The sequence below is a fragment of the Glandiceps talaboti genome, chromosome 11 (genome assembly GCF_964340395.1).
Source record: "Glandiceps talaboti chromosome 11, keGlaTala1.1, whole genome shotgun sequence".
In the NCBI taxonomy this organism is placed as follows: Eukaryota; Metazoa; Hemichordata; class Enteropneusta; family Spengelidae; genus Glandiceps; species Glandiceps talaboti.
Window position 1 is genome coordinate 4,917,374 of NC_135559.1, and position 22,580 is coordinate 4,939,953.

The following is a 22,580-nucleotide window of genomic DNA, read 5'->3' on the forward strand; positions in this document are numbered from 1 at the left end:
ACATCCATATTCCTGGAACTGCATGTTAGAGTCATTCATCCTTGAAGGACTGATGCCAAACCTTTTCTTAGTACATTTTTTTTACAAGAAGTACATGTACTGTTTTTGCTATGGCTGGGGAATCCTGGTAACTGAAAGGGTGAATATTGTAAAACTGGTATAGTTTCCAATATATTGTACCATAAATTTGAATCAATGAAGAACCCTCGTACAACCCATAACACCTAAGTAAAGTGTCTTCTGTATGAACCACAATGGTTTACAACATCCAGATCAAGTGTAAAAGTATACTGTTTCATTTGCTAATTGACAACATTAGAAAGGCCATATGTTGGCTTGTAAATAAACCAATTGAAACAGTATACTTTTACACTTTATATGAATACTATAAACAAGTGTAGCACACAGAGAAAGTGCTTTACTTCAGTGTTACCTGTTGTATAATGACTGGGGATATTCAGGTAGATTTTACCTCCCTTTAACAAAAATACTGACATGTATTTCCAAAATCATGGTTGAAGTTTACTATTTTATAACCAGCTGTAGATGTTGGTGGTCAATATTTAGTTATTAAAATTTAAAATCTTAAAATCTATCAACGTTAGCTCCATTCTATCCATTCTTGTTTTTAAGTGTATATTTTATCTTTACAGAAATCTTCAAAATTTCTGCACTAACATTTCCTAGCCTTCTCTGCAAAATAGAATCTGATTGATAGACACATGTACGTCATACTTTTTGAACTTCAGCTTAACTATATGCCAGTTTGAAAACAATAAGTGGACCACTTCAAATTAAATTTGTTCCAAATGAAATTTTTGTGCTTACTGGAATAAAGACCGCTGTTCAAATTTGAATAAAAAGGTATCACTTTTTGCAGAATTCAATTTTATCTTAGATGGTACATGGATATTCTCAAACCACTGCATGTACATCTACAGGGAAAGCTGTAGAAATAATGTTCTCAATCACATGCACCGTTAACAAGACCTCAATATATGACTTATCTTGAATATTTTATATCAAATGGGGAGAATGCACTGACTTTTTGGCCTGAAACAAAAGTATCATTAGAAGAATGGTATATGGTGGTGAGCACAAGGAGACAACACCCACACACTACCATAACATTCTGTTTATGACAAATCACATTATCTTACATGTATATCATGCAAGATTATTTCCTCCTTTGCGATTTCGGGGGGGGGGGGGGGGGGGGGGGGGGGAATGATATTTGCAGTCTTGTTTTCATTGAAATGATATAATTAATCAGATGTCAGATATGATATGTGTAACGTTGGTAGCACAGAGTATCTTATATTGAAATGACAGAATTAAATGAAATATAATATACATGTACCACATTATGACGTCTGTAGCACCATTACTTTTATAGAGAAAATGATACAGGGTATACCATAAGTATTTGAATGCATAATTGCAGTGCTATTGCTGCAAAACTAGTGTCACATAGCTACCCATGGTCATCATCATCTCAAACCACAGCCTGTTTTACAGCAACGTTCTTAACAAGCCTCCCATAGGTTTAGTTTTTTTAGAAATAATAACTCTAGCTTGCAAGAATGATGGTCATGGGTATAACAACCTACCATCATATACATATAAATCACATCTTTATGGTCCATTCAGATTAGGATTAGGATTAAAATCTAGATGTACAAAACATTTGTCTGGCAGAGTTATGGATAAAGTTAGTCCAGAACAAAAGAGTAATTTTATGTAATCCTTATATTATAAACACCACTGATAAGATAACACTAATGTGAAGACCTGGGATTCAAACTCTGGCCTTTAACCTAAGAAGCTATAACTAAAGGCTGTTACTGTTTGCAAAAATTCAAGACAATGTAAATTCTAGTTTTAAGCTACTATTTTACATGTTCATGAGACATTAATTATGTTACCTCCTGGCAATAGACAGGTACATGTCAGCCTAGGCCCTGGGTTGATTTCAGTCACAACCTGTCTAAACGCACACAAAGACTATGACAGAACCCTGTGATGCGTGAGTGCAAGTGTGGCGTACTCGTATAGTAATACATACATGTATGTTTATCGGAAACAACAAATTTCTGTAAAAAATGACACTATACGATCACGTACTTTCATCCAGAAAGAACGATCACATCCTCATTTGCATATCATTTGCATGCAGGTACACATGTATGCAATAATGTTTTGGTATACTAGTATACATGCATACTAGTGCAAGTAATCTCTTGTACAGTATTATTATACAATACATATGTAATAATTTTGCTAACAATACATGCAGTTTACTTCAATGAAGTGTTGGCCAGAAAATGGGCGCATATTCTTAATCGGTTTTAAATCTACCAGCTGTGTCAGATGACATCAGTACATGATTAGAATCAATGCTGAGGGTGGAGCTATAGGAAGTAATCTGCATTGGTAGACAGAATCAGCCAATCACAAAGGGATAGATTTCATGATTGACATATCTAACCTGAACCACCACTGTAATCTGATTTCAGGTTGAGTACAAAACTATTAGCAAATGCTAGGCATGAGTTGAGACAGATCATTGCCGAAATCAACCAACCCTGGAGTTTAGGCTAGGTTCATCTTAGTACACATGTAAAATTTATAGCAGTTCCCTGGTAATTTCCTTGCAGTTTCACAACAAAAGAATCAAGAGTATAAAACTGAGTACATTATACAAGATTTTGCCATGCGCTGTTTGTTACCATGGTTCCCAAACTATAGTGAAAACCACTAAACAATTTTACTAGATTCCAATGTGTATAGCGAGTGCCAAATAGACTGACATGGACTATATCAGTTACTAACACATGATTAGTCATAATTTAGAAAGGTCACTCACAGAACGACAAAACACACAAATTGATTGAGGCAAAATAGTCAATTGAGAAACATGTCACCTTTTTTTCATTTCCGAACTACAAACTTGATTATACTGACATTACGACAGCTGATCCCAAACAAAACCTCAGTGAGGGCATTGGCATATGCTATGTACAAAGTACATGTAACTGTAGGCCAGTGTCTTTGCTAAGGCTTGATAATACATAGGGGGGAATATGGTAGTATTTATAGATTTTCATACCTTGATTTTGATGAAGAATTTCAGTAAAATACTATACCTGGGGAATTTTGATATTCCAATATCTGTTAACATGTTAAGCAAAAATACTGGAGGTATACACCCAAAAGGGAATGATTCTGGTACCCGAAAAGGAACACAAGTTTTGTGGGAAACTGCTTCGGTCATGTACAGTATCTTCAACAAGATCCAGTGTAGGGGCATTGTTGTAAACCACAACCTCTTTTATGACACCTTCCAGGATGCATTGCTTTTTTGTTGTGTCAGCAGAAAAATGTACTATGGCTTGCAAGAATAGTGTAGGGATGGAATGGAAGTCTTTGTTTTGAAATTTAAAAGCCAACTGGTGTTGCATCTGTCTTGTAGCTGTCTTAACTAAGAAGCTCCTGACTCTCATCACTACAATGTAGAAACTACGTACAATAATATACTACATGTATAATGCATGACGTTGTTACATTACGCATAAGACAGTGAATATAATGGTCTCCAAGCTTTGACTATAAAAAGCACGGATCTAATTTTAAGATGATGCCAGGAATCTACCCAAGGGTGACTAAAAAAAGGGTAGAGTATGACATTGTAGTTGAGTTCACATACACTTTTCAACCATCATCATCTCTGTACTTGATGTAGGAGCCAAGAGATACTTTCATGTCGATGTAAACTGTATAGAAAATGTCTTGCATCACATTTCCCAGATATTTAGGATGCAAATTATATATTAAGTTGAAAACACTGACTTACATCTCGAATGGAGGTATACATGTACATGTACTGTATACAACATGTACCTTTAAAGTTGACTGAAATTTTCGATGTAAACATATTTCATATTTGGACAGTGTGTACGAGTTGTTACAGAAAGTTATTGCATTGTGATATAAAGTTCCTTTCCAGTGCCTCACACAAAGCCTAAACTTACTATACTCTGTATGATTAATTAGGTGGCTCAACATATACATACTACAGTTTGTCATTAACTACTAAGTCCCCTTTAGGTACAATAAGATATTGAACATTTATTGAATGGGGGTGTTGTCAGAATATTCATTATACAAATTTATCACGTTTTCATAACACACATAATCATAATTACCTCATAATCACCTTGAGTATGATCATATCTAATATGATTTACGAGTGTTGGCATGTATTAGTGCATGAAAATGGGGATAACGTCCTTGAAGGGCTTTCACACTCCTACCACTGAGAGCATGTACAGTACTTCAAAGTCAAAATATTATCACTTGTCTGAATTTATTGGGATTGCTTTATGGAGTATTTCAGCCTACAATCCAATCATATGGGGGATTTTGATTCTTACCATTCCCATACGATGCCTGGCCTTTTGCTAGCGGCCATTTACTTTAATGAAGCTACATGTACATGTACGCCAGAAAAAAAGGACCAAGGTAAAATTTTCGTAAGCTAGAAAAAAAGGACCAAGGTAAAATTTTCCCGCTGTGAGATGATGCTAATAGTGTAACCACATGATTAGAACCAGCTTGGAGGGTTGAGCTATATGAAGTCAACACAAAGGGACATATTTAACGATGGACATGTATGTATCTACATGTATAAAGTGAGCTTGGATGTCGCTATGGGAAATTGTAATCAAATTCTAAGTTTGAATATGGCCATTACAGAAAAAGGCCTGGCATAATAGGGGAATTGCGAGAACAAAAATCACCACACCACTGAATTCTAGGCTATCAGTATTTGCATAGTTGTCAATTCTAACACTGAGTGAAGCACAAATCTAATACTACATGCACTTTATCTTAAAAGGTACCATGTGCATCATCCATCAATATTAAATGTGCAATTATTTTCTTGATTCCAGCGAGATGATAGTGCAGCTCACTAGGGGTCAAGAAATTCCCAGTCAGCTCTCAACAATGTTTTTGTAGAGAACCTTTGTGTAAAATTTACCTGGGTTCCTGAAAACTGCTATCTTGGATTAACATCAACATTATGTTAAATTGCTCAAGAATGTGCATAAATTTCACCAGATAATCTCCTGTTACCACAGTTACCAATACAATATCGTTTTATTTTATTTTATTCCTGATGTACATTCTAAAATATTTGTTTTAATATTTTGTATTATTTTCATTATGCAAAAAAAGTACTTCCGATTAAAAAACATGTCCTTCCAAATAGATTACAGAAACTAAAGATAAGGTTTACTCACTTCATACAAGCTGCACAACAAAAATGGAGGCGAGTTTGTTCTCATTTTCAAACAAGTTGATAGAAATTGAAGTGCTACATGTAGCTGACATAATAACTAAAACTCACTTTCTCCTAAGCTGACAAAAATTGAAGCAAATTTGTTCATATTTTGGGGGCAAACTGATAGAAACTGATGCAAGTTCATTGTCATTTCTGCCTAGCTGAAAGAATTGATATCTTATTCATTTCTCACCAGCTGATAGAAATCGGAGCGACTTCTGAGTCACGGACAGGATAATTCAAAATGGGAAAATGAGAAGGATGCGTGAATAATTTGGACCCTTGAGCCTATTCACTTTACTTGATTACACATACAAGCCAGCCAGTAATCCTAGAATCAATACCAAATGAAGCAAAACACACACACACTGGAAACGGCCAATTGATGACAGTAGTTTGTGATTACTATCTTTTAACCCTTACCTTCCGTACTCAGACCTGGGCTTGATGTGAATTTGGCTACATCTACTATTTTGACAGCAAACTGTTGGTTTGTCTCGCGATGGATGCATCTTCGAACCTCACTAAATGGTCCCCTAGAAATAAGGAGAAAGATACGGATAAGTCATTGAACTGAATCCTTTTCCCTAAAACGTAGAAAATACATACGTATATTTATATTAAAAAGAGTTTTTACAAAACATACTACAAACAGCACAAGTAAGAAAATGCATGGAAAGATAGTTACACATGCAGTCGTCTAATGTTTTTGCTGTTTTTATTTCAATATAGAAATCAAAGACCCTGGAGTAAGCCAGGATCTAAGAGAAGATGTACCATTTGCTTCAATAATCTCATAAGGTTACACGATTCTAGGTGCATGTGGGAAAACAACTGTTTGCATCATAGTAAAGTACATATTGAACATGGCAGAACAAGCCCCCTCGGCACCAGATTCTGCATCTTTACATTTGTACATACATTTATCAATCAAAGTGGTTGCAGGAATAAAACAAGTATCTGAGAGATATCATATTCAGCCTACTAGCTAGCCAAGAAAGATATACAACGCAATAATACATGTATGGCTTACTTCTAAATTTAGTAAGTTATGATTGCAGACAAGATACAGTCTGTGCAGCTCACTTTATGGCTCACAACTAAATACATGCACAGATACATGTATGATATTCAAACCCCCATCCCTTACGACTCATAATTATGTATGAACACCATCACACACATATCATATGTATGATCTTCAAGCACCCCTTCTTCAAGCACCCCCTTCTTCCAGCTCCATCACCACCTTGCATAGATCCATTACATACAAGTAGCAACAGATCTATGCAGGGTTCTCTTGAGCGTTTAAGCATTTTCCCTAGACTGTTTTCACAAGAGGGATCAGAGAATTATGACAACTTTCGTATCTGTCTGTCGGACACTAAGAAGAAAGAATCATTGGTGTTCTTGTTTTGTGTTTGATGCCATGTGTGCATTAAACATAAAATAATTTATGGTATGATTTCATTGAATGACAAAGCTCAGATTCAGAAATTACAAAATGGATTGGCACCCTTGTTACTTTGCTCTATGTGAACGTGGTACATCTCACCATTGAATGCTCTCAGACTGGCTTTAAAAGCTAATGGAGTTGGAAGTGAAACAATGAGCGTACACCATTACTTCATGGAGTATGACACCTACTGTCCAACTCTATTTGCAATTCTCAGACACAGTTCATTTATGACATTCGACATAATTTTGGTGACGTTTGAAAACGACAAGAAATGACATGCATATCACTTCCTGTGTGACCTACACTCCATAGAGGATTCCTATTGCAATGTTTTACCATCACATGTAATAACAGTTGATTATTTCTACTCTGTGAATGCTAAAAATTTATAGTCTTTATATACATTCTAGTCTATCAATGTTATAATTACAATTAGTGGGTGATCTAGACGAGTGGATAGCAATCAAGATATAAAAATGAAGAAATATGCTCTTCTGATGATAACTAGGACAAGATTGACATCAAAGTATTTAAACAGTGTTTCCATAGGTAAAATATATTCTGTTGATGGCACCCCCCCCCCCAAAAAAAAATGATGGCTCCAAAGTGTCCACTTGAAATCTATGAAAGATTTACCAGATCACCCACCTAACTCCTAATATAATCAAGCTTTCCCACACCTTACCAAGTAGAAACAAGGTGTGGAAAAGGTCTCCAATTTGACATCTATGCCCTAAGGCTAAAATATATACACAGTGAGTCGTGTGTCTATTATACGCTTCACAGAACATATTCCTTGACACAGCAATATTCTGTTGTATCATGTCCTTGGCACACTCTATCCACTTGTGATGGAATACATAGTTAATCCACAGCATGGATGGAACAATGAATCATGGTTTTTACTGATGAGTTACATAATAAATGATATTATAATAGTTTTAATTTAAACACAAGATGTACAACAGTATTTCTGCAATACTTTTAACATAAAGAAAGCCCTAATATTATTCTTGCAAGCCAGAGTACATACTTCTGCTGAAGCAACAAAACATGGCCTCTTGGCAGGTATGCTTCAGACAGTGCCAAAAAGACGCCTGTGGTTTTACCACATTGCCTGACATGTACATATGAAGTATGTTGTAGATTATAACTCTATATACAATCCATACAGCATGTAATAAAAGTCCAGGTGTGTATTTAGCTGACCTTCCACCATGCATGCTTTGGATGCTACAGATATTAAGATGACAACACGTCTCTGTATTACCAATAGTCGATTTTCCGGTTCCACGATGTACTGCTTGAGAGGATGGCTTTTATGTTGTTACAGTGGTATCCAGTCAAAACGTCCCCGGGTCAAAACGTCCCCGGTTTCCATAAGTCAAAACGTCCCCGGGTCAAAACATCCCCAGGTCAAAACGTCCCCGTCTTTCCATTTTTCTCGACCCAAACTATTTGTGTGAGTGTGTGTGTGTGTGTGTGTGTGTTACATTATATCCTTATTTCTTACTATTTCTTACATCACAATACAGTAATGTGACTGCGTACCCACCTCAGGTGCCCAAAATACGTTTATGCGGCTCCCATGGATCGGCTAACACAAGTGCTAATTAGCGACACAAATGAAGAGGGCTGTAAGGTTTGAAGTCACGCGTGGCGACGCTTCAAATACTTGAATGTTGCGATTGATCAATGTATTTAGCACATCATGCAAATATAGTTAATCGTGATGAACGAAAGTAGTATGCACTGGCAAGTCGGTGAAAACTAAATTGTATCTTTCACGGTAAATCACGAAAATGGTTCGGAATATGGGCATCGATACTTGACCGTGTTTTAGGGAAGGAACGGAAACTGTTACACAGTCAAGTCTCTTGGTTAAATTTTGGTCTGACCCGGGGACGTTTTTGACCCGGGGACGTTTTGACCCGGGGACGTTTTGGTCATACCCGGGGACGTTTTGACCCGGGGACGTTTTGACCTGGGGACGTTATGACTGGTAAGCGTTACAGTTAGTCTTGTCTCATTTCATGATCACAATTATAAATCACAGCAAAATACTCCTGGAAAGCATGTACCATTGTAGATGTAAGAGACCGACCTAGCAATGGTACAAGTACAAAGCACTCTATAGTACATGTACATATTGCATATACTCCATTTATCTTAATGCTAGGCGTTGCAGAACGTTAATTAATTATTAATAGCGATGAAATCTCTGCAAACTTACTAGCAATCATTAAGTATTTGGTGGGTGCTATTTCTACCATGACTACTAAGTACAGAGAGTTTCAGCACTCACTTAGATCCTAAATGGGCCATTACACAGCTTTGATCTATGGCTTTCATAAAAGGCTAACAGCATTCACAAACGTGACTTTATCACAGGTATCCGAGATTTAACTTTTGATGTCATACATGTACATTGTATGGTTGAGTGCATTCATGAAAACTGTAATAAAATTCAAACATGGTTTCTAATTTAGCTTATTTAGCTTAAAGAATATTGTCAAATCCAGCATACACAAACGTGACTTTTAACACAGGTAAACATATCCCAGATGTCATCATGTTATATTCTATGGTTGAGGCCATTAATGAAAACTGTAATAAATTCAAACATGGCGTCTAATTTAGCTTATATAGCTAAATACAAATTGTAGCTAATCTGCTATATTGAAATCCAGCATACACATACGTGGCTTTATCACAGGTATCAAAGATGTCATACTGCGTATGTGGTTTAAGTTAGAAACCATGTTGGTATCCAGATTAGATTAAGTACATGTGCATTGATGGAAACTGTAATAAATTCAAACATGGCATCTAATTTAGCTTAATTAGCTAAACAGCTAACCTGCTACATTGAAATCCAGGGACGGCAACATACACAAATGTGACTTTAGTACAAGTATACGAGATTTAACTTCTGATGTCATACTATGTACAGTTGAGTACAATGGTGAAAACTCTTAACAAAAGTAAGATTCACAGGGCTCTAAATATGCTTAAAGGTAATCAAGTTGTATATACTTTGAGGACTAATAAATAAATAAACAAATTAATAAATATAAATAAATAAATAAATAAATAATCTACTTATGTGGAATCCAATGAACAAGCAAAATAGTATACATATGATTTTATGACAGGCATACAAAATTTATACCTTCTATTACATATATGGTTGAGTATACATTTGTATAACACAACATTTTTCAAACCCAAGCAATTCTTTTTCCTTTTACAGTACTAGTGTATCATTTTTAGGCAAAGGTTTGAGAACAATGATACCACTTGCAAACATTTCCATACCTTGCATCATAATTTTAATATGGAATGCCAATAAAATATCTAGGGAATTCAGGTAGATTTTATTTACCGTACTCGCATTAAAAAAACACTGCATAATATAACTGAAATAAACAAAATACAATAACATAGTGGTGCCCCCCCCCCCTCCCCTCAATGATGGGTATCAAGTATTCTCAAGTATTCTCCCACTAAATGAGGTTATACATAGAGTAGAGAGTAGACTGAAATCATTAATTACAGGTCCTCATATATGATTTAATAAAATATAATATATATATATCAATGCTATTGTTTTTTATATATTACAGCTAAATGCAATTTTCAGATTACTGAAGATTATTTTCTTAAATTAAAATCATTTCTTACCTTTTATTTCAAAATTTAATAACAATTATAATTTTTTGATTCTGACATTATTTTTTATATTCTGGCGATATTTAATTCATCATTTTGTCATTGGTTGCATATAACCTTAAAGACATCTTGAAACATTTATTTATGCATTGTCACATTAATCATCTTTATGCAGTCATGAAATACATTTGCATTAATGAATACAAACATATAGTATTGAAGTCTTGCCTCATTTCTTGTTATCATTTTGTTGGTGTGGATATTTTAGCTGACTTACATTGAAATGTCCTCAATAGATGCCATGAGGGAATAATAGCACACAGTTGTACACATCAGGGGACTGACCTGTTTTCACAAAGGACTACATTTGATATACACAAATGATTTATTTATTATAAGAAACACGGTCTTTGTTATGCTATCACTCTGAATAATGTGTAGTGAAATGTAATATTGTCAAAACATAATCAGTATTTTTCACTAAGGTTTGGTAATTCTTAGTCTGGATTCCAATGTGGTATCAAATCATCTCTAACTCCTACTTAAGATTCGGTGAAGGATAGAGAAATCTTAAGATTCGGTGAAGGATAGAGAAATCTTATGATTTGATGGGAATAGAGAGATCTTAAGATTCGATAAAGGATAGAGATCTTATGATTTGATGAAGGATAGAGATCTTATGATTTGATGAAGGATAGACAGATCTTAAGATTCAATGAAGGATAGAGAGATCTTAAGATTCAATGAAGGATAGAGAGATCTTATGATTTGATGAAGGATAGAGATCTTATGATTTGATGAAGGATAGACAGATCTTAAGATTCAATGAAGGATAGAGAGATCTTAAGATTCAATGAAGGATAGAGAGATCTTAAGATTCAATGAAGGATAGACAGATCTTAAGATTCAATGAAGGATAGAGATCTTAAGATTCAATGAAGGATAGAGATCTTAAGATTTGATGGGGATAGAGAGAGATCTTAAGATTCAATAAAGGACAGAGAGATCTTAAGATTCGATAAAGGATAGAGAGATCTTAAGATTCAATGAAGGATAGAGATCTTAAGATTCAATGAAGGATAGACAGATCTTAAGATTCAATGAAGGATAGAGAGATCTTAAGATTCAATGAAGGATAGAGATCTTAAGATTCAATAAAGGATAGACACATCTTATGATTTGATTAGGATAGAGAGATCTTAAGATTCAGTGCAGGTTAGACAGATCTTATGATTTGATGAGGATAGGCAGATCTTAAGATTCAATGAATGATAGAGAGATCTTATGATTTGATGAAGGATAGACAGATCTTAAGATTCAATGAAGGATAGAGAGATCTCAAGATTCAATGAAGGATAGAGAGATCTTATGATTTGATGAAGGATAGAGATCTTATGATTTGATGAAGGATAGACAGATCTTAAGATTCAATGAAGGATAGAGAGATCTTAAGATTCAATGAAGGATAGAGAGATCTTAAGATTCAATGAAGGATAGACAGATCTTAAGATTCAATGAAGGATAGAGATCTTAAGATTCAATGAAGGATAGAGATCTTAAGATTTGATGGGGATAGAGAGAGATCTTAAGATTCAATAAAGGACAGAGAGATCTTAAGATTCGATAAAGGATAGAGAGATCTTAAGATTCAATGAAGGATAGAGATCTTAAGATTCAATGAAGGATAGACAGATCTTAAGATTCAATGAAGGATAGAGAGATCTTAAGATTCAATGAAGGATAGAGATCTTAAGATTCAATAAAGGATAGACACATCTTATGATTTGATTAGGATAGAGAGATCTTAAGATTCAGTGCAGGTTAGACAGATCTTATGATTTGATGAGGATAGGCAGATCTTAAGATTCAATGAATGATAGAGAGATCTTATGATTTGATTAGGATAGACAGATCTTAAGATTCAATGAAGGACAGACAGATCTTAAGATTCAATGAATGATAGAGAGATCTTATGATTTGATTAGGTTAGACAGATCTTAAGATTTAATGAAAGATAGAGATCTTAAGATCTGATGAGGATAGAGATCTTAAGATTCAATGAAGGGTAGAGAGATCTTAAGATTCAATGAAGGATAGAGATCTTAAGATTTGATGAGGATAGGCAGAGAACTTAAGATTCAATGAAGGATAGAGTTAAATTTTAACGAGGATAGGCAGATATCTTAAGATTCAATGAAGGATAGCGATATCTTAAGATTTGGTGAAGGATAGACAGATCTTAAGATTCAATGAAGGATAGACAGATCTTAAGATTCAATGAAGGATAGAGATCTTAAGATTTTATAAAGGATAGGCAGATCTTAAGATTTTATAAAGGATAGCACTAGACTAGGTAACTCCAATTACAGGAAGGAAGGGGATCTGATAACATTTGCATAAATTAAGATATCTTGTATCATAATTTTGGTTCAAAACTTTCTTAACAAAAGGGGGAACGGAACATTAATAAACATTGTATAGATTTACATAATTTGAGGGTGAGCCCCCTTAATAATGGGGAAGGGAGTATGATAAATCTTGCTCAATTTACATAATATACCATGCCATCATTTTGGTGAAGAACACAGTATAGGAGGAGTGGGGAATATGATAAAACTTGCATAAATTTGCATAGCTTGAAAGATAATTTTAGTCAGGAAAATGGGGAAATTATGGAAAAAATGCTGTTGCTGGAAAATATTTGAGACTCGTAGTGACAAGGAAGATATACATCAAGGAATAACATCTACATTTGTAATTAAAGTAGTGAATTCCAGGAAAATGAAACCCTACAAATGTCAAACTAGCTTAGAAGTAAAAAGTAAGCTGATGACAAAATCTCACGATGTAGTGATACTGTAATCACTCGGCTGAAACTACTTCCACTCTCCAAATTAGGATATGAACATATTGTGAATTCCAGGAAAATAAAACCCTTGGAATTAAATGTGATTTTCCAAGATTTACTACCGATAATAAATTGCAGAAAACATTTTGTTTTAATCAAGTGTAACTTGAAAGTATATTTTACCTTCACTTCCTAATCCTTACCTACATTAGTGAAAATGACATTTAAGATGAATAACAAAATAGTCATAGGTCTGTCACGACTTACATCAGCAGCGGGTTAAACTAACTTCATTGAAAACTGTATATTTACATAACAATATGTTCGTTTGTTATACAAATTTTATATGAAGTTATCACAGTTTTGTGGGGGGAAATTCCATTTATTATAAAGCAAAAATCAGTTCCTTGATGATTCATCGGGTATGACCTACATGTACCTCCTATTGAAGAGTACAGCATACATTGGTTTTTTTTTCCAGACTTTAGTCATGTCAAACCACAACGTATAAACTATTTGCCAATTATGCAAACCGGAGAAGCACAACTGTGGATTAATACCAACCATACTCAATTCCACACACACACACACACACGTCACTTTACTACAAAATTTCCTAGTAAAGATACAGTCCTATAGAAAAGCCATGATTGCCGGGTGTTTGAAATCTATTTATTGAATGAATTCTAATTATCTGTCAAATTATTGCTCAGGTTCATGGCAGGGTCACGCCAATCTCCAACCTATTCAATACGGATCAATACTGTACCATTCTAATGCACTCAATCATAAGCCAGTACATGTTGTGAACTGTCAAGGCACGTTGCAATACACATAGTATGTGTCTCCAAGTACTTTTAAGGTAGAATGTGCCTCGGGGACAGATTTCCCTGAAAATCAAAGTTCTTCAATTCTCTCCAACCTTTCCCATTTGAAAGCTTGTTCCCGGTCCTTTTGAAATAATAAACTTAAAAGAAACTTGGAGATTCATCATCTTGTTTTCAAGGAAATCCTTAATCATTTATTTTGCCATAGAGTTAACACAGTTTTCAGCAGCGCTAGCCATATTGGATTCGGTGGCCATATTGGAGTTGGCAGCCATATTTGATTTGGCAGCCATATTGGATTCTAAAATGACTAAATTTTGATATCATTTTGGCCTCTATTTCAAGACTTTGCACCGTAACCCCTGATTTTTTTCATTGATTTTAAGTGAGAATAGGTTGGCGTTTCCTTGAACAAAGTAACAGAAAAAGTTTTAAGAGTTTAATACCGGGGTGCATTTCATGTTAAAGTTGCATATTCCAACTTCAGCTATCACTTTTATCCAGATAATTGGTTTCATAAAACTCATCTAGTATCATAATGTGGAGTTGTGTAATTGAACTATTACATTACCCAACAATATTCAGTTGGACTCAACATTATTTCCAATGTTTTGGGGTCTTGTTATGTGCTGCAAGTTGGTATAACCTACAACCTCCCATCCCCCAGGTATGGATTACTAGATGCTAGTATCCCTCCTCCGTTACAAGGCTTCCAAACCTTACCAAAAACACTGTACTCTCAATATTTGACCTTACTCAACTTTGACCTTCTGACCTCTGGATATAATAGATCTGCTGAAATGAGTTTGATACAGATATAAGTGAACTAAAAATTGATTAAATTCCATTTACTCCTACCCAGGTAATATTAAAAATACTGACAACGGGTATAGGTAGTCAATGAAGATTAAATTGGCTGAATTATTTAGTGAGTCGTGCCCTTGTAAGTTGTAATATTGTCAGCATGAAAAGCTACGGTTCTCATTTGGTTTCTTTTTTCATTATTTTCGTATTACATCTCACAACATTTAACTGCGAAATGAACTGTAAATATTTCAATTTTTGACATTATGTTTCAGGTGATGTTAGATTATTCTCAAACCAACTGGGTGGAGGAAATTCAAGAGCTATGAGTTACATGCTGTTTACCAGCTGTAATGATCATTGATGTACCAATGGACTCTTCATCACTCTACAAATCACACCTATACACATGATACAGTGCAACCATACACAGTAGGGTTGGTGGCAGGCAGTGTGCCCTCTAATGATAGCCAAATTTTGTTGTTGTGAGTCAAAATGAGAAAAACTGGCATTTCTTGTGAGTCTCCACATAGTAAGAGATAGGGGAACACCAAATTTTGGTGCGTCACTAGAAACTGTGTTTGTCAGTGGTGTGTCAACTTAGCTTAAAGGGCACACTGGTGGCAGGAGCTTGTTGGGTGGGGATGGGGGTTATTATCACAACAAAACACTAATTTTTGACTGATCTCTGAAGGTACTGTATAGCTGGGGAAAACATGTTTAACAAATGAATATGTGACATTTGCTTTGAATTTATTTTTATGTTATACAGCTCAAGGCTCTTTTCTCCTTCTTTATAAAATATAGATCAAATACCAGAGATACTACTTTGGCACATTTTCTTTCCTTTGATGAAGTTGTTTATCAGCACAAAACACTGCAACTTATAAAAATAACACATAAATAAATAAATAATTATGTGACTTTGATAAGTGGCACACCTACGGCGATCAATCATGTGTTGATAACAGAAAGCAATATACATATAATATGCATGTGAACCAGTAAAAAATTAATTTCAAGAAACGTTGTCACTCTTTTATTGATCTAGTGCTCATTAGCTGACAATATGAGAACTACATTGACTATGAATGGAGATGAAATGTAGTGGAACACTATTACTTACTATTCCTTTTCTCAAAACTGCTCTTCTGCTCATCACATACATGTACAGACAACTGAAATCCTCTATACCATCCTTCATGTATTGTTGTACATCAAATATTTGCTTCCATATTAAGAAAAAGGCAATATTCACTTGTTTGCAAAGTCACAAATATTACGAAATGTCAGTAAGTGAAAGGCAACATTCCTAGACAAATAAATATACATGTAGCCCCTGACAGGCATATCTAGTACAATTCTACATTCATTTACATATTGATATTTTAACTCTAAAATCTTTCATCTTCTATACAATGTATATAGATTATGTTTACCTTTCCTTAACTTTATCTGATATCTCTTTAGATATGAAGTGAAGAAAGTGTACCATGGTATTCGTTTATAAGAACTTACACGATATGTGTACTTGACTTGGATTATAGCCATTCATTTAGGAAACATGTTCAAGGAGCACCACTCCCACCCCACCACAGAACATCTTGATCCTTAACACACACACAAATAAATACATACATACATACATACATACATACATACATTACATACATACATACATACATACATACATACATACATACATACATACATACATACATACATACATACATACATACATACATACATACATACATACATACATACATACATACATACATACATACATACATACATACATACATACATACATACATACATACATACATACATCCATCCATCCATCCATCCATCCATCCATCCATCCATCCATACCCTATCCATACATACATACCCTATCCAATATTTTCTTTGAAATATTTCACAAGGCAGATATAATGTGACATCACTACAACTTCAAAATAACATGATATTGTAACCTACTATGAGAAAATTTTCATCCATGAATACCTTTCATGTGCCCCATAGCATGCAAGTTGAAAAGGAATTACCTCTGTTAAACTAATATTTATTAGGAGACATTCCACTTCCGCCAACACTTCATCATAACAAACATATTCAGTACAACCAACTCCAAAACTGATCAATAGATGGTGTGATTAGCTTGCACTGTGTTTGATATATACAACCTGTCTAAGCATACAGAATGTAATTTCATAATAATCATGAACTCTCAATCATGATCAATTGTTAGTGTATAAACCATTCCACTTATGTGGAGCACAACCTGGTCTAACTCTGAATGAAGTACTAAGTATATCATGATGAACCTTGTATCTAATACACAAATATACTAATTACAAGTTATTAAAAACCCTGTCAGTCTCAAGTGTTGACATGCTACACTTGACATGGTTCGGGTTGGCCATACATCTACTACAGGCAATTTATTCAGCTTATTACTAACTATGATTGTCATTATATTAATGAAGTAATTAGATAGTGTCCCTAGGGGATTTCATCTAATGTATTGAAGTCATCAGTACATTATCACCCTACTAACAAGAGTAGCTAGCTATTATCCAATCAATGTACTGATAACACAATATGGAATAACTATTAGCCAATCAATATGCCGATAACATAATATGGAATAGCTAGCTATTAGCCAATCAATGTACTGAACTACTTATAACATAATAGAATAGCTAGCTATTAGCCAACCAATTTACTGATACTATGATATAGGATAGCTTGCTATAACTAGCCAATCAAGTTCACTAGCCCTCTTGTGATTCCTGAGTTCCTTCTCGACATAACCAAAATTCTACTCTTATTAAGTTCACAAGTTCTTTCTTTGCCAAAATGGTAAAAAAAAAGAAAAAAAAAAAAAGACTAAAACTAGTGTATCAAACCAACCAGCAGATCTGTGACGATTATTTCTTTGTCTTGAAATTTAATTGGCAAGTACTGACTGAACAACCACTAAGCTCTCTTGTGGACAAACCCTCGATACAAACACTTCGACGACTAAAACATATAAAATATGCATGTATTTGATATGAGCATCAATTTGTGTATACTCTGTTACACAATAACTTACATAAAATATGAAACTTAATTAGTAATTCATGGAGATACATAATTCATAAAATTAATCATAAATTATCAACCTACATGTCTAACATCTACATCAAAGTATACCATGCGTAAATAAAAAGTTCATAATGTTACTGTTTTTGAGATGTTATAGAACCCTGGAAAGATATGGATGTCCTTGAGCACAGAGTGTAGAAAGAGTATGTGGGTTATGGTAACAAGCTGAAGGAACTCAGGTCAATACTATACTACCTATTCCTTATAGAAAAGTGATTATAACTATTGTATGTAAAGTACTGTTTTGTAGTCTTTTAAATTTATATAAAGCCAAATCTGACTTTTAACCTTCACTGTTCACAATATTCTTGCAAATACAGTATTCTCAAAAGATCATGTTTTTAACATTTTTGTTGACAATTTTATATGTACATAGTAGAAGCTACATTTGTACATGTAGCAAGTGACTTGTCAGGTTTTACTATGCTATTATTTATTCACATTTCAATTGATATTAGGCTAAATTATATAATAGACAAGAAGTGAATGTGTTTCTATACTATAGAATTGTTTACTATAATGACAGATATAAATTTTGGAGGCGGGGCCATTTTCTTCACTAGGTCATCAACCATACACCCTAGAAAGACATTCTCTCTGGGGTCTATGGGTCAACTTAACATTATAGTTCTTACTATATATATATACAGCCAATAAACATACCACTAATATTTTGTTCTAAAAATAACAATGTGTGATTCTTAATTTTGAATTATTGTTGAGATGTACTGTTATGACTTAGAGGTTATATAAACATTGGATGGACTGTCAGCTATTGCTAAGGGTTGATAGTTGTTATGTATGCTTACAGAGTATGTATGGTGTACATACATTATGCCTGTGTGCGTGTGCGTGTGTGCGTGTGTGCGTGTGTGTCACAGTGTGTTATATGTGTCATATACATGTACATGTATGTGTGTTACGTGTATGTGTATATGTGTGTGTTTGTGTTGTGTCACTGTGTTATGTGTGTCATATACATATACATGTACATGTATGTGTGTTATGTGTATGTGTATGTGTGTGTGTGTGTGTGTGTGTGTGTGTGTGTGCGTGAATATGTGAGTATACAAATATTACTGCATATGTGTACATGTGTGTACATGTATATGTATGTGTTCATGATGTCTACTATACAAATGTACATGTACATGTGTATGTGTACATGCATATGTACGTAGGGGGTGCATGAGTGTGTGGGTATAATGTGTCTAATCAGTGGATTAGGTTTTTCCCTTCTTATCCATTAGCACACTTTCAAATCTTTCCATAAGTGAAAGTGATATTTTACAAGAGACCACACTTATCACAACATATGGGACAGACAACCATATCACAACATAAGTAAACCACATTTTCAATGATTGTTATCATATGTCCAGGGACTTCAAAGCAAGCCATCAATGGATGGCCTCTTTAAGAAACCCAGACTGACATCTGTGCCAATTTCTATCTAACCTATTAAACTGCTTGCATTCTCCTATCATCTACATTTCTACTGCCAGACAATGCAAAACAGAACAATAAATTTCAAGCATACTTGTGACTGCAATGAATGAGGGTGGTGATAAGGTCAAGAGCCATGACCCTGTTGTAAATTCAACCGACACAAAAATCTTATTACCCTGACCTAAATGTTTTCATCTCCTAACATACCAGTCATAGCCATCACAATACCTTAGTAGTTGCTATACTATGTACATGAGTAGAAGTGTGAAAATCAGCTCATCGGTAGCCTCGCTGCTGGACCTTTATTGGAGACAATGCTATACACAGAGCTGCAAATAATAAGGAGAGACCTGGCCAGAAACCAGGTTTAATTCCACAATGGAAGCCTACCTAAAAGACACAGCCAATAGACAATTGCAGACTGCAAACAGGGAATTGAGAATACAGAGCCCTCACTCAAATTGGGGGTATCATCACCTTGTAATACCTTTTCTTAAGAGCTTTATCCTTTGGTATTCTCTAGAAGTGTAAATCAAGGATGTTTTTCATATTGTTCAGACATCAAGGAAAGCAACCATGCTCTATGATTAACCAAGTAACATATACCGTGTATACCCCCAAGGTACACACAGACAGGAAGTAGAGCGCCACCATGGCAAATTTTGGAAAGGCCTATAGATTTACACCATGTATGAATTCCATGCAAGTGATACGTACAGATATAATAATATCATCATACAATTTTGCCAGACAGCCTGTCACCATACGAAATAGTGAAATCAACTCAAAATTAAAATTAGTTCTCCTTTCCTCATATACACTTAATTGCTTTTGAACTGATTTAGTTGAATGGGTTCGAAACCACCTCAGGGGTGCATGTACATGTACTTTAAACATGTGTACAATAATAATATTAATCTTTATATTGGATACATTGTACTTCTTTTAAGTAATGAACACTTGTCTCCCAAGAAGTCCAGTGAGGGCCATCCTTCATGGGTTCAGTGTTAATGCAGGAGGAAATCAGAATACCTGGGAAAACCTGCATTGTTCACTAGAGTCAACCTGGATGACTCTCTTCTTACTTACAGCATGGTAAATTTAATCAAACTCTGAATTGTTTGAACCATGTCCGCAATGGTAAGGGTGGTTAGTTTTAACCACTCAGCCACCGACAACCATTATTTGAATGTGTATGTGTGCATCTGTATATACATGATTGTATGTATTCGTGTATATGTATGTATGTAATATGTTATGTATCTATGTACATTTTTTTTGTATGTATATATGTATGTATGTATGTATGTATGTATGTATGTATGTGTGTATGTGTGTATGTGTGTATGTGTGTATGTGTGTATGTATGTATGTATGTATGTATGTATGTATGTATGTATGTATGTATGTATACATACACAAATGGATTTGAAAACTTTGCTAACTAGCATACATATAATATTCACTACATCTACATGTATAAATCAGAAAACTACCATATTGTGTATGTATATTGTAGACTAACATATATTGATGATCTGCCACTTACATGTACAACAAATACTATGACCAACGAAATAGCATCTGATCACTTGAAATATTGATTGAGACTAACAGATTCTATACATGTATGTATACCATAACTACTGGGGGTATGTCACATTGTACATTGTATATAGGTTTTTATAACAAAACACAAAAGAAGGACAGGTAAATATACTGAGTACTGAGATTTAGTATATGCAGGAATGAGAACATACATGTACATATACAGTACCGTAAACACTTCACAACTACAATGTCAATATACAGAACCTTGACCTTCACTACAAACTATACAAAATGTAAGAAGGGTTTGCTCCAGTTCAAGTCAAGTATCTGTTTCTATACATGTATCTATGTCATGGTATTTATAAATTTCTTGTAATCATCTTGCAAGATTCAGCCAGTCAACAGTAAGCAATATGAAGAATACTTTATTTCAGATAGTGCTCAAAGGACTTTACATGATGTTACTGCAATCTTTTAACCTGGGTGTGTTCATGTAAAAGTTGACCCTTTAATTAAATACCCTGTGCCCTTGTTGAGATATACTTGTTGGCCTAGTTTTAGATTTAATGCTCACAGGCTCATTTATTTTCAATTTATTGACATAATTTATACCCTGCAGTCTATAATAAAATAGTATCTGCAACAGTTCAAGGATACATTCATAACAAACTTTACGGCTTAATCACTGAAATTGCTGCAGTTATAAGTTATAGATGCACACATTTCAACTGAAGAAGCCATTACTGAGGTTCACGCTAAGGGTTTCCTTAGGCCATCATTTTATTTTTAAGTAGTTGGTTTCACCCTATGGTGTCTCAGAAACAATGGGAGACAATTACCATAAATATGTTTTTCTTTATTATGCAAATCGTCTATGACATTCATTAAATCTAGGATGATTAATGATACATTGTTTTGTAATTTTATACATAATCTATTTTTTATTCATTTGTAAACTTTTTTGTACATCATTGATAAGTTTAGAGTATTTTGTAAGTGTATAATTTCTGGCAATAAAATAGTATTTTGTAAGCGTATATTTTAATTTTTTCTGGCAATAAAGTAGTATTCTAATTAAAACACATTATAAAACAACCAGGCATATTTACAGTAATGGTACACTATATGCAACATCAAGATGTGTATGTTTGATTTTTTGGAAGAAAGGAAAACATGAGAAAGACGAGTACGAAAAAAATGCTTAATCATGAGATCTTCATAAAACAATTCACCACTAAAACAAACCACAAGTTTGAGTCAGATTTGATGACTGAAACTCAAGAGTGACACATTCTTATTATCTGTGTGCAATACATCAACATCTTGCTATAATTTGCTATCATATTTTCATATTTATACTGTAAATAATATGGGTACAATTTCAAAATTAACACTTGTGAATTGCTTTACAAAATTTGACCTACATACAATGTACATATCAGCTACATTCCAGGTTATAGTTTAAACACA

The 22,580-nt window shown here is 34.3% G+C and overlaps 1 protein-coding gene across 2 annotated transcripts in view; it reads right to left on the bottom strand.

Annotated features, from left to right (window-relative positions):
- The window catches only part of LOC144442558 (peripheral plasma membrane protein CASK-like), a 146,948-nt gene that overhangs the window by 106,463 nt on the left and 17,905 nt on the right, over window positions 1-22,580 (bottom strand). For both annotated transcript variants that reach the window (XM_078131936.1, XM_078131935.1), the window contains exon 2: window positions 5,768-5,880. In XM_078131936.1, coding sequence (XP_077988062.1) covers window positions 5,768-5,880 — 113 coding nt within the window. The remainder of the gene's footprint in view (window positions 1-5,767; window positions 5,881-22,580) is intronic.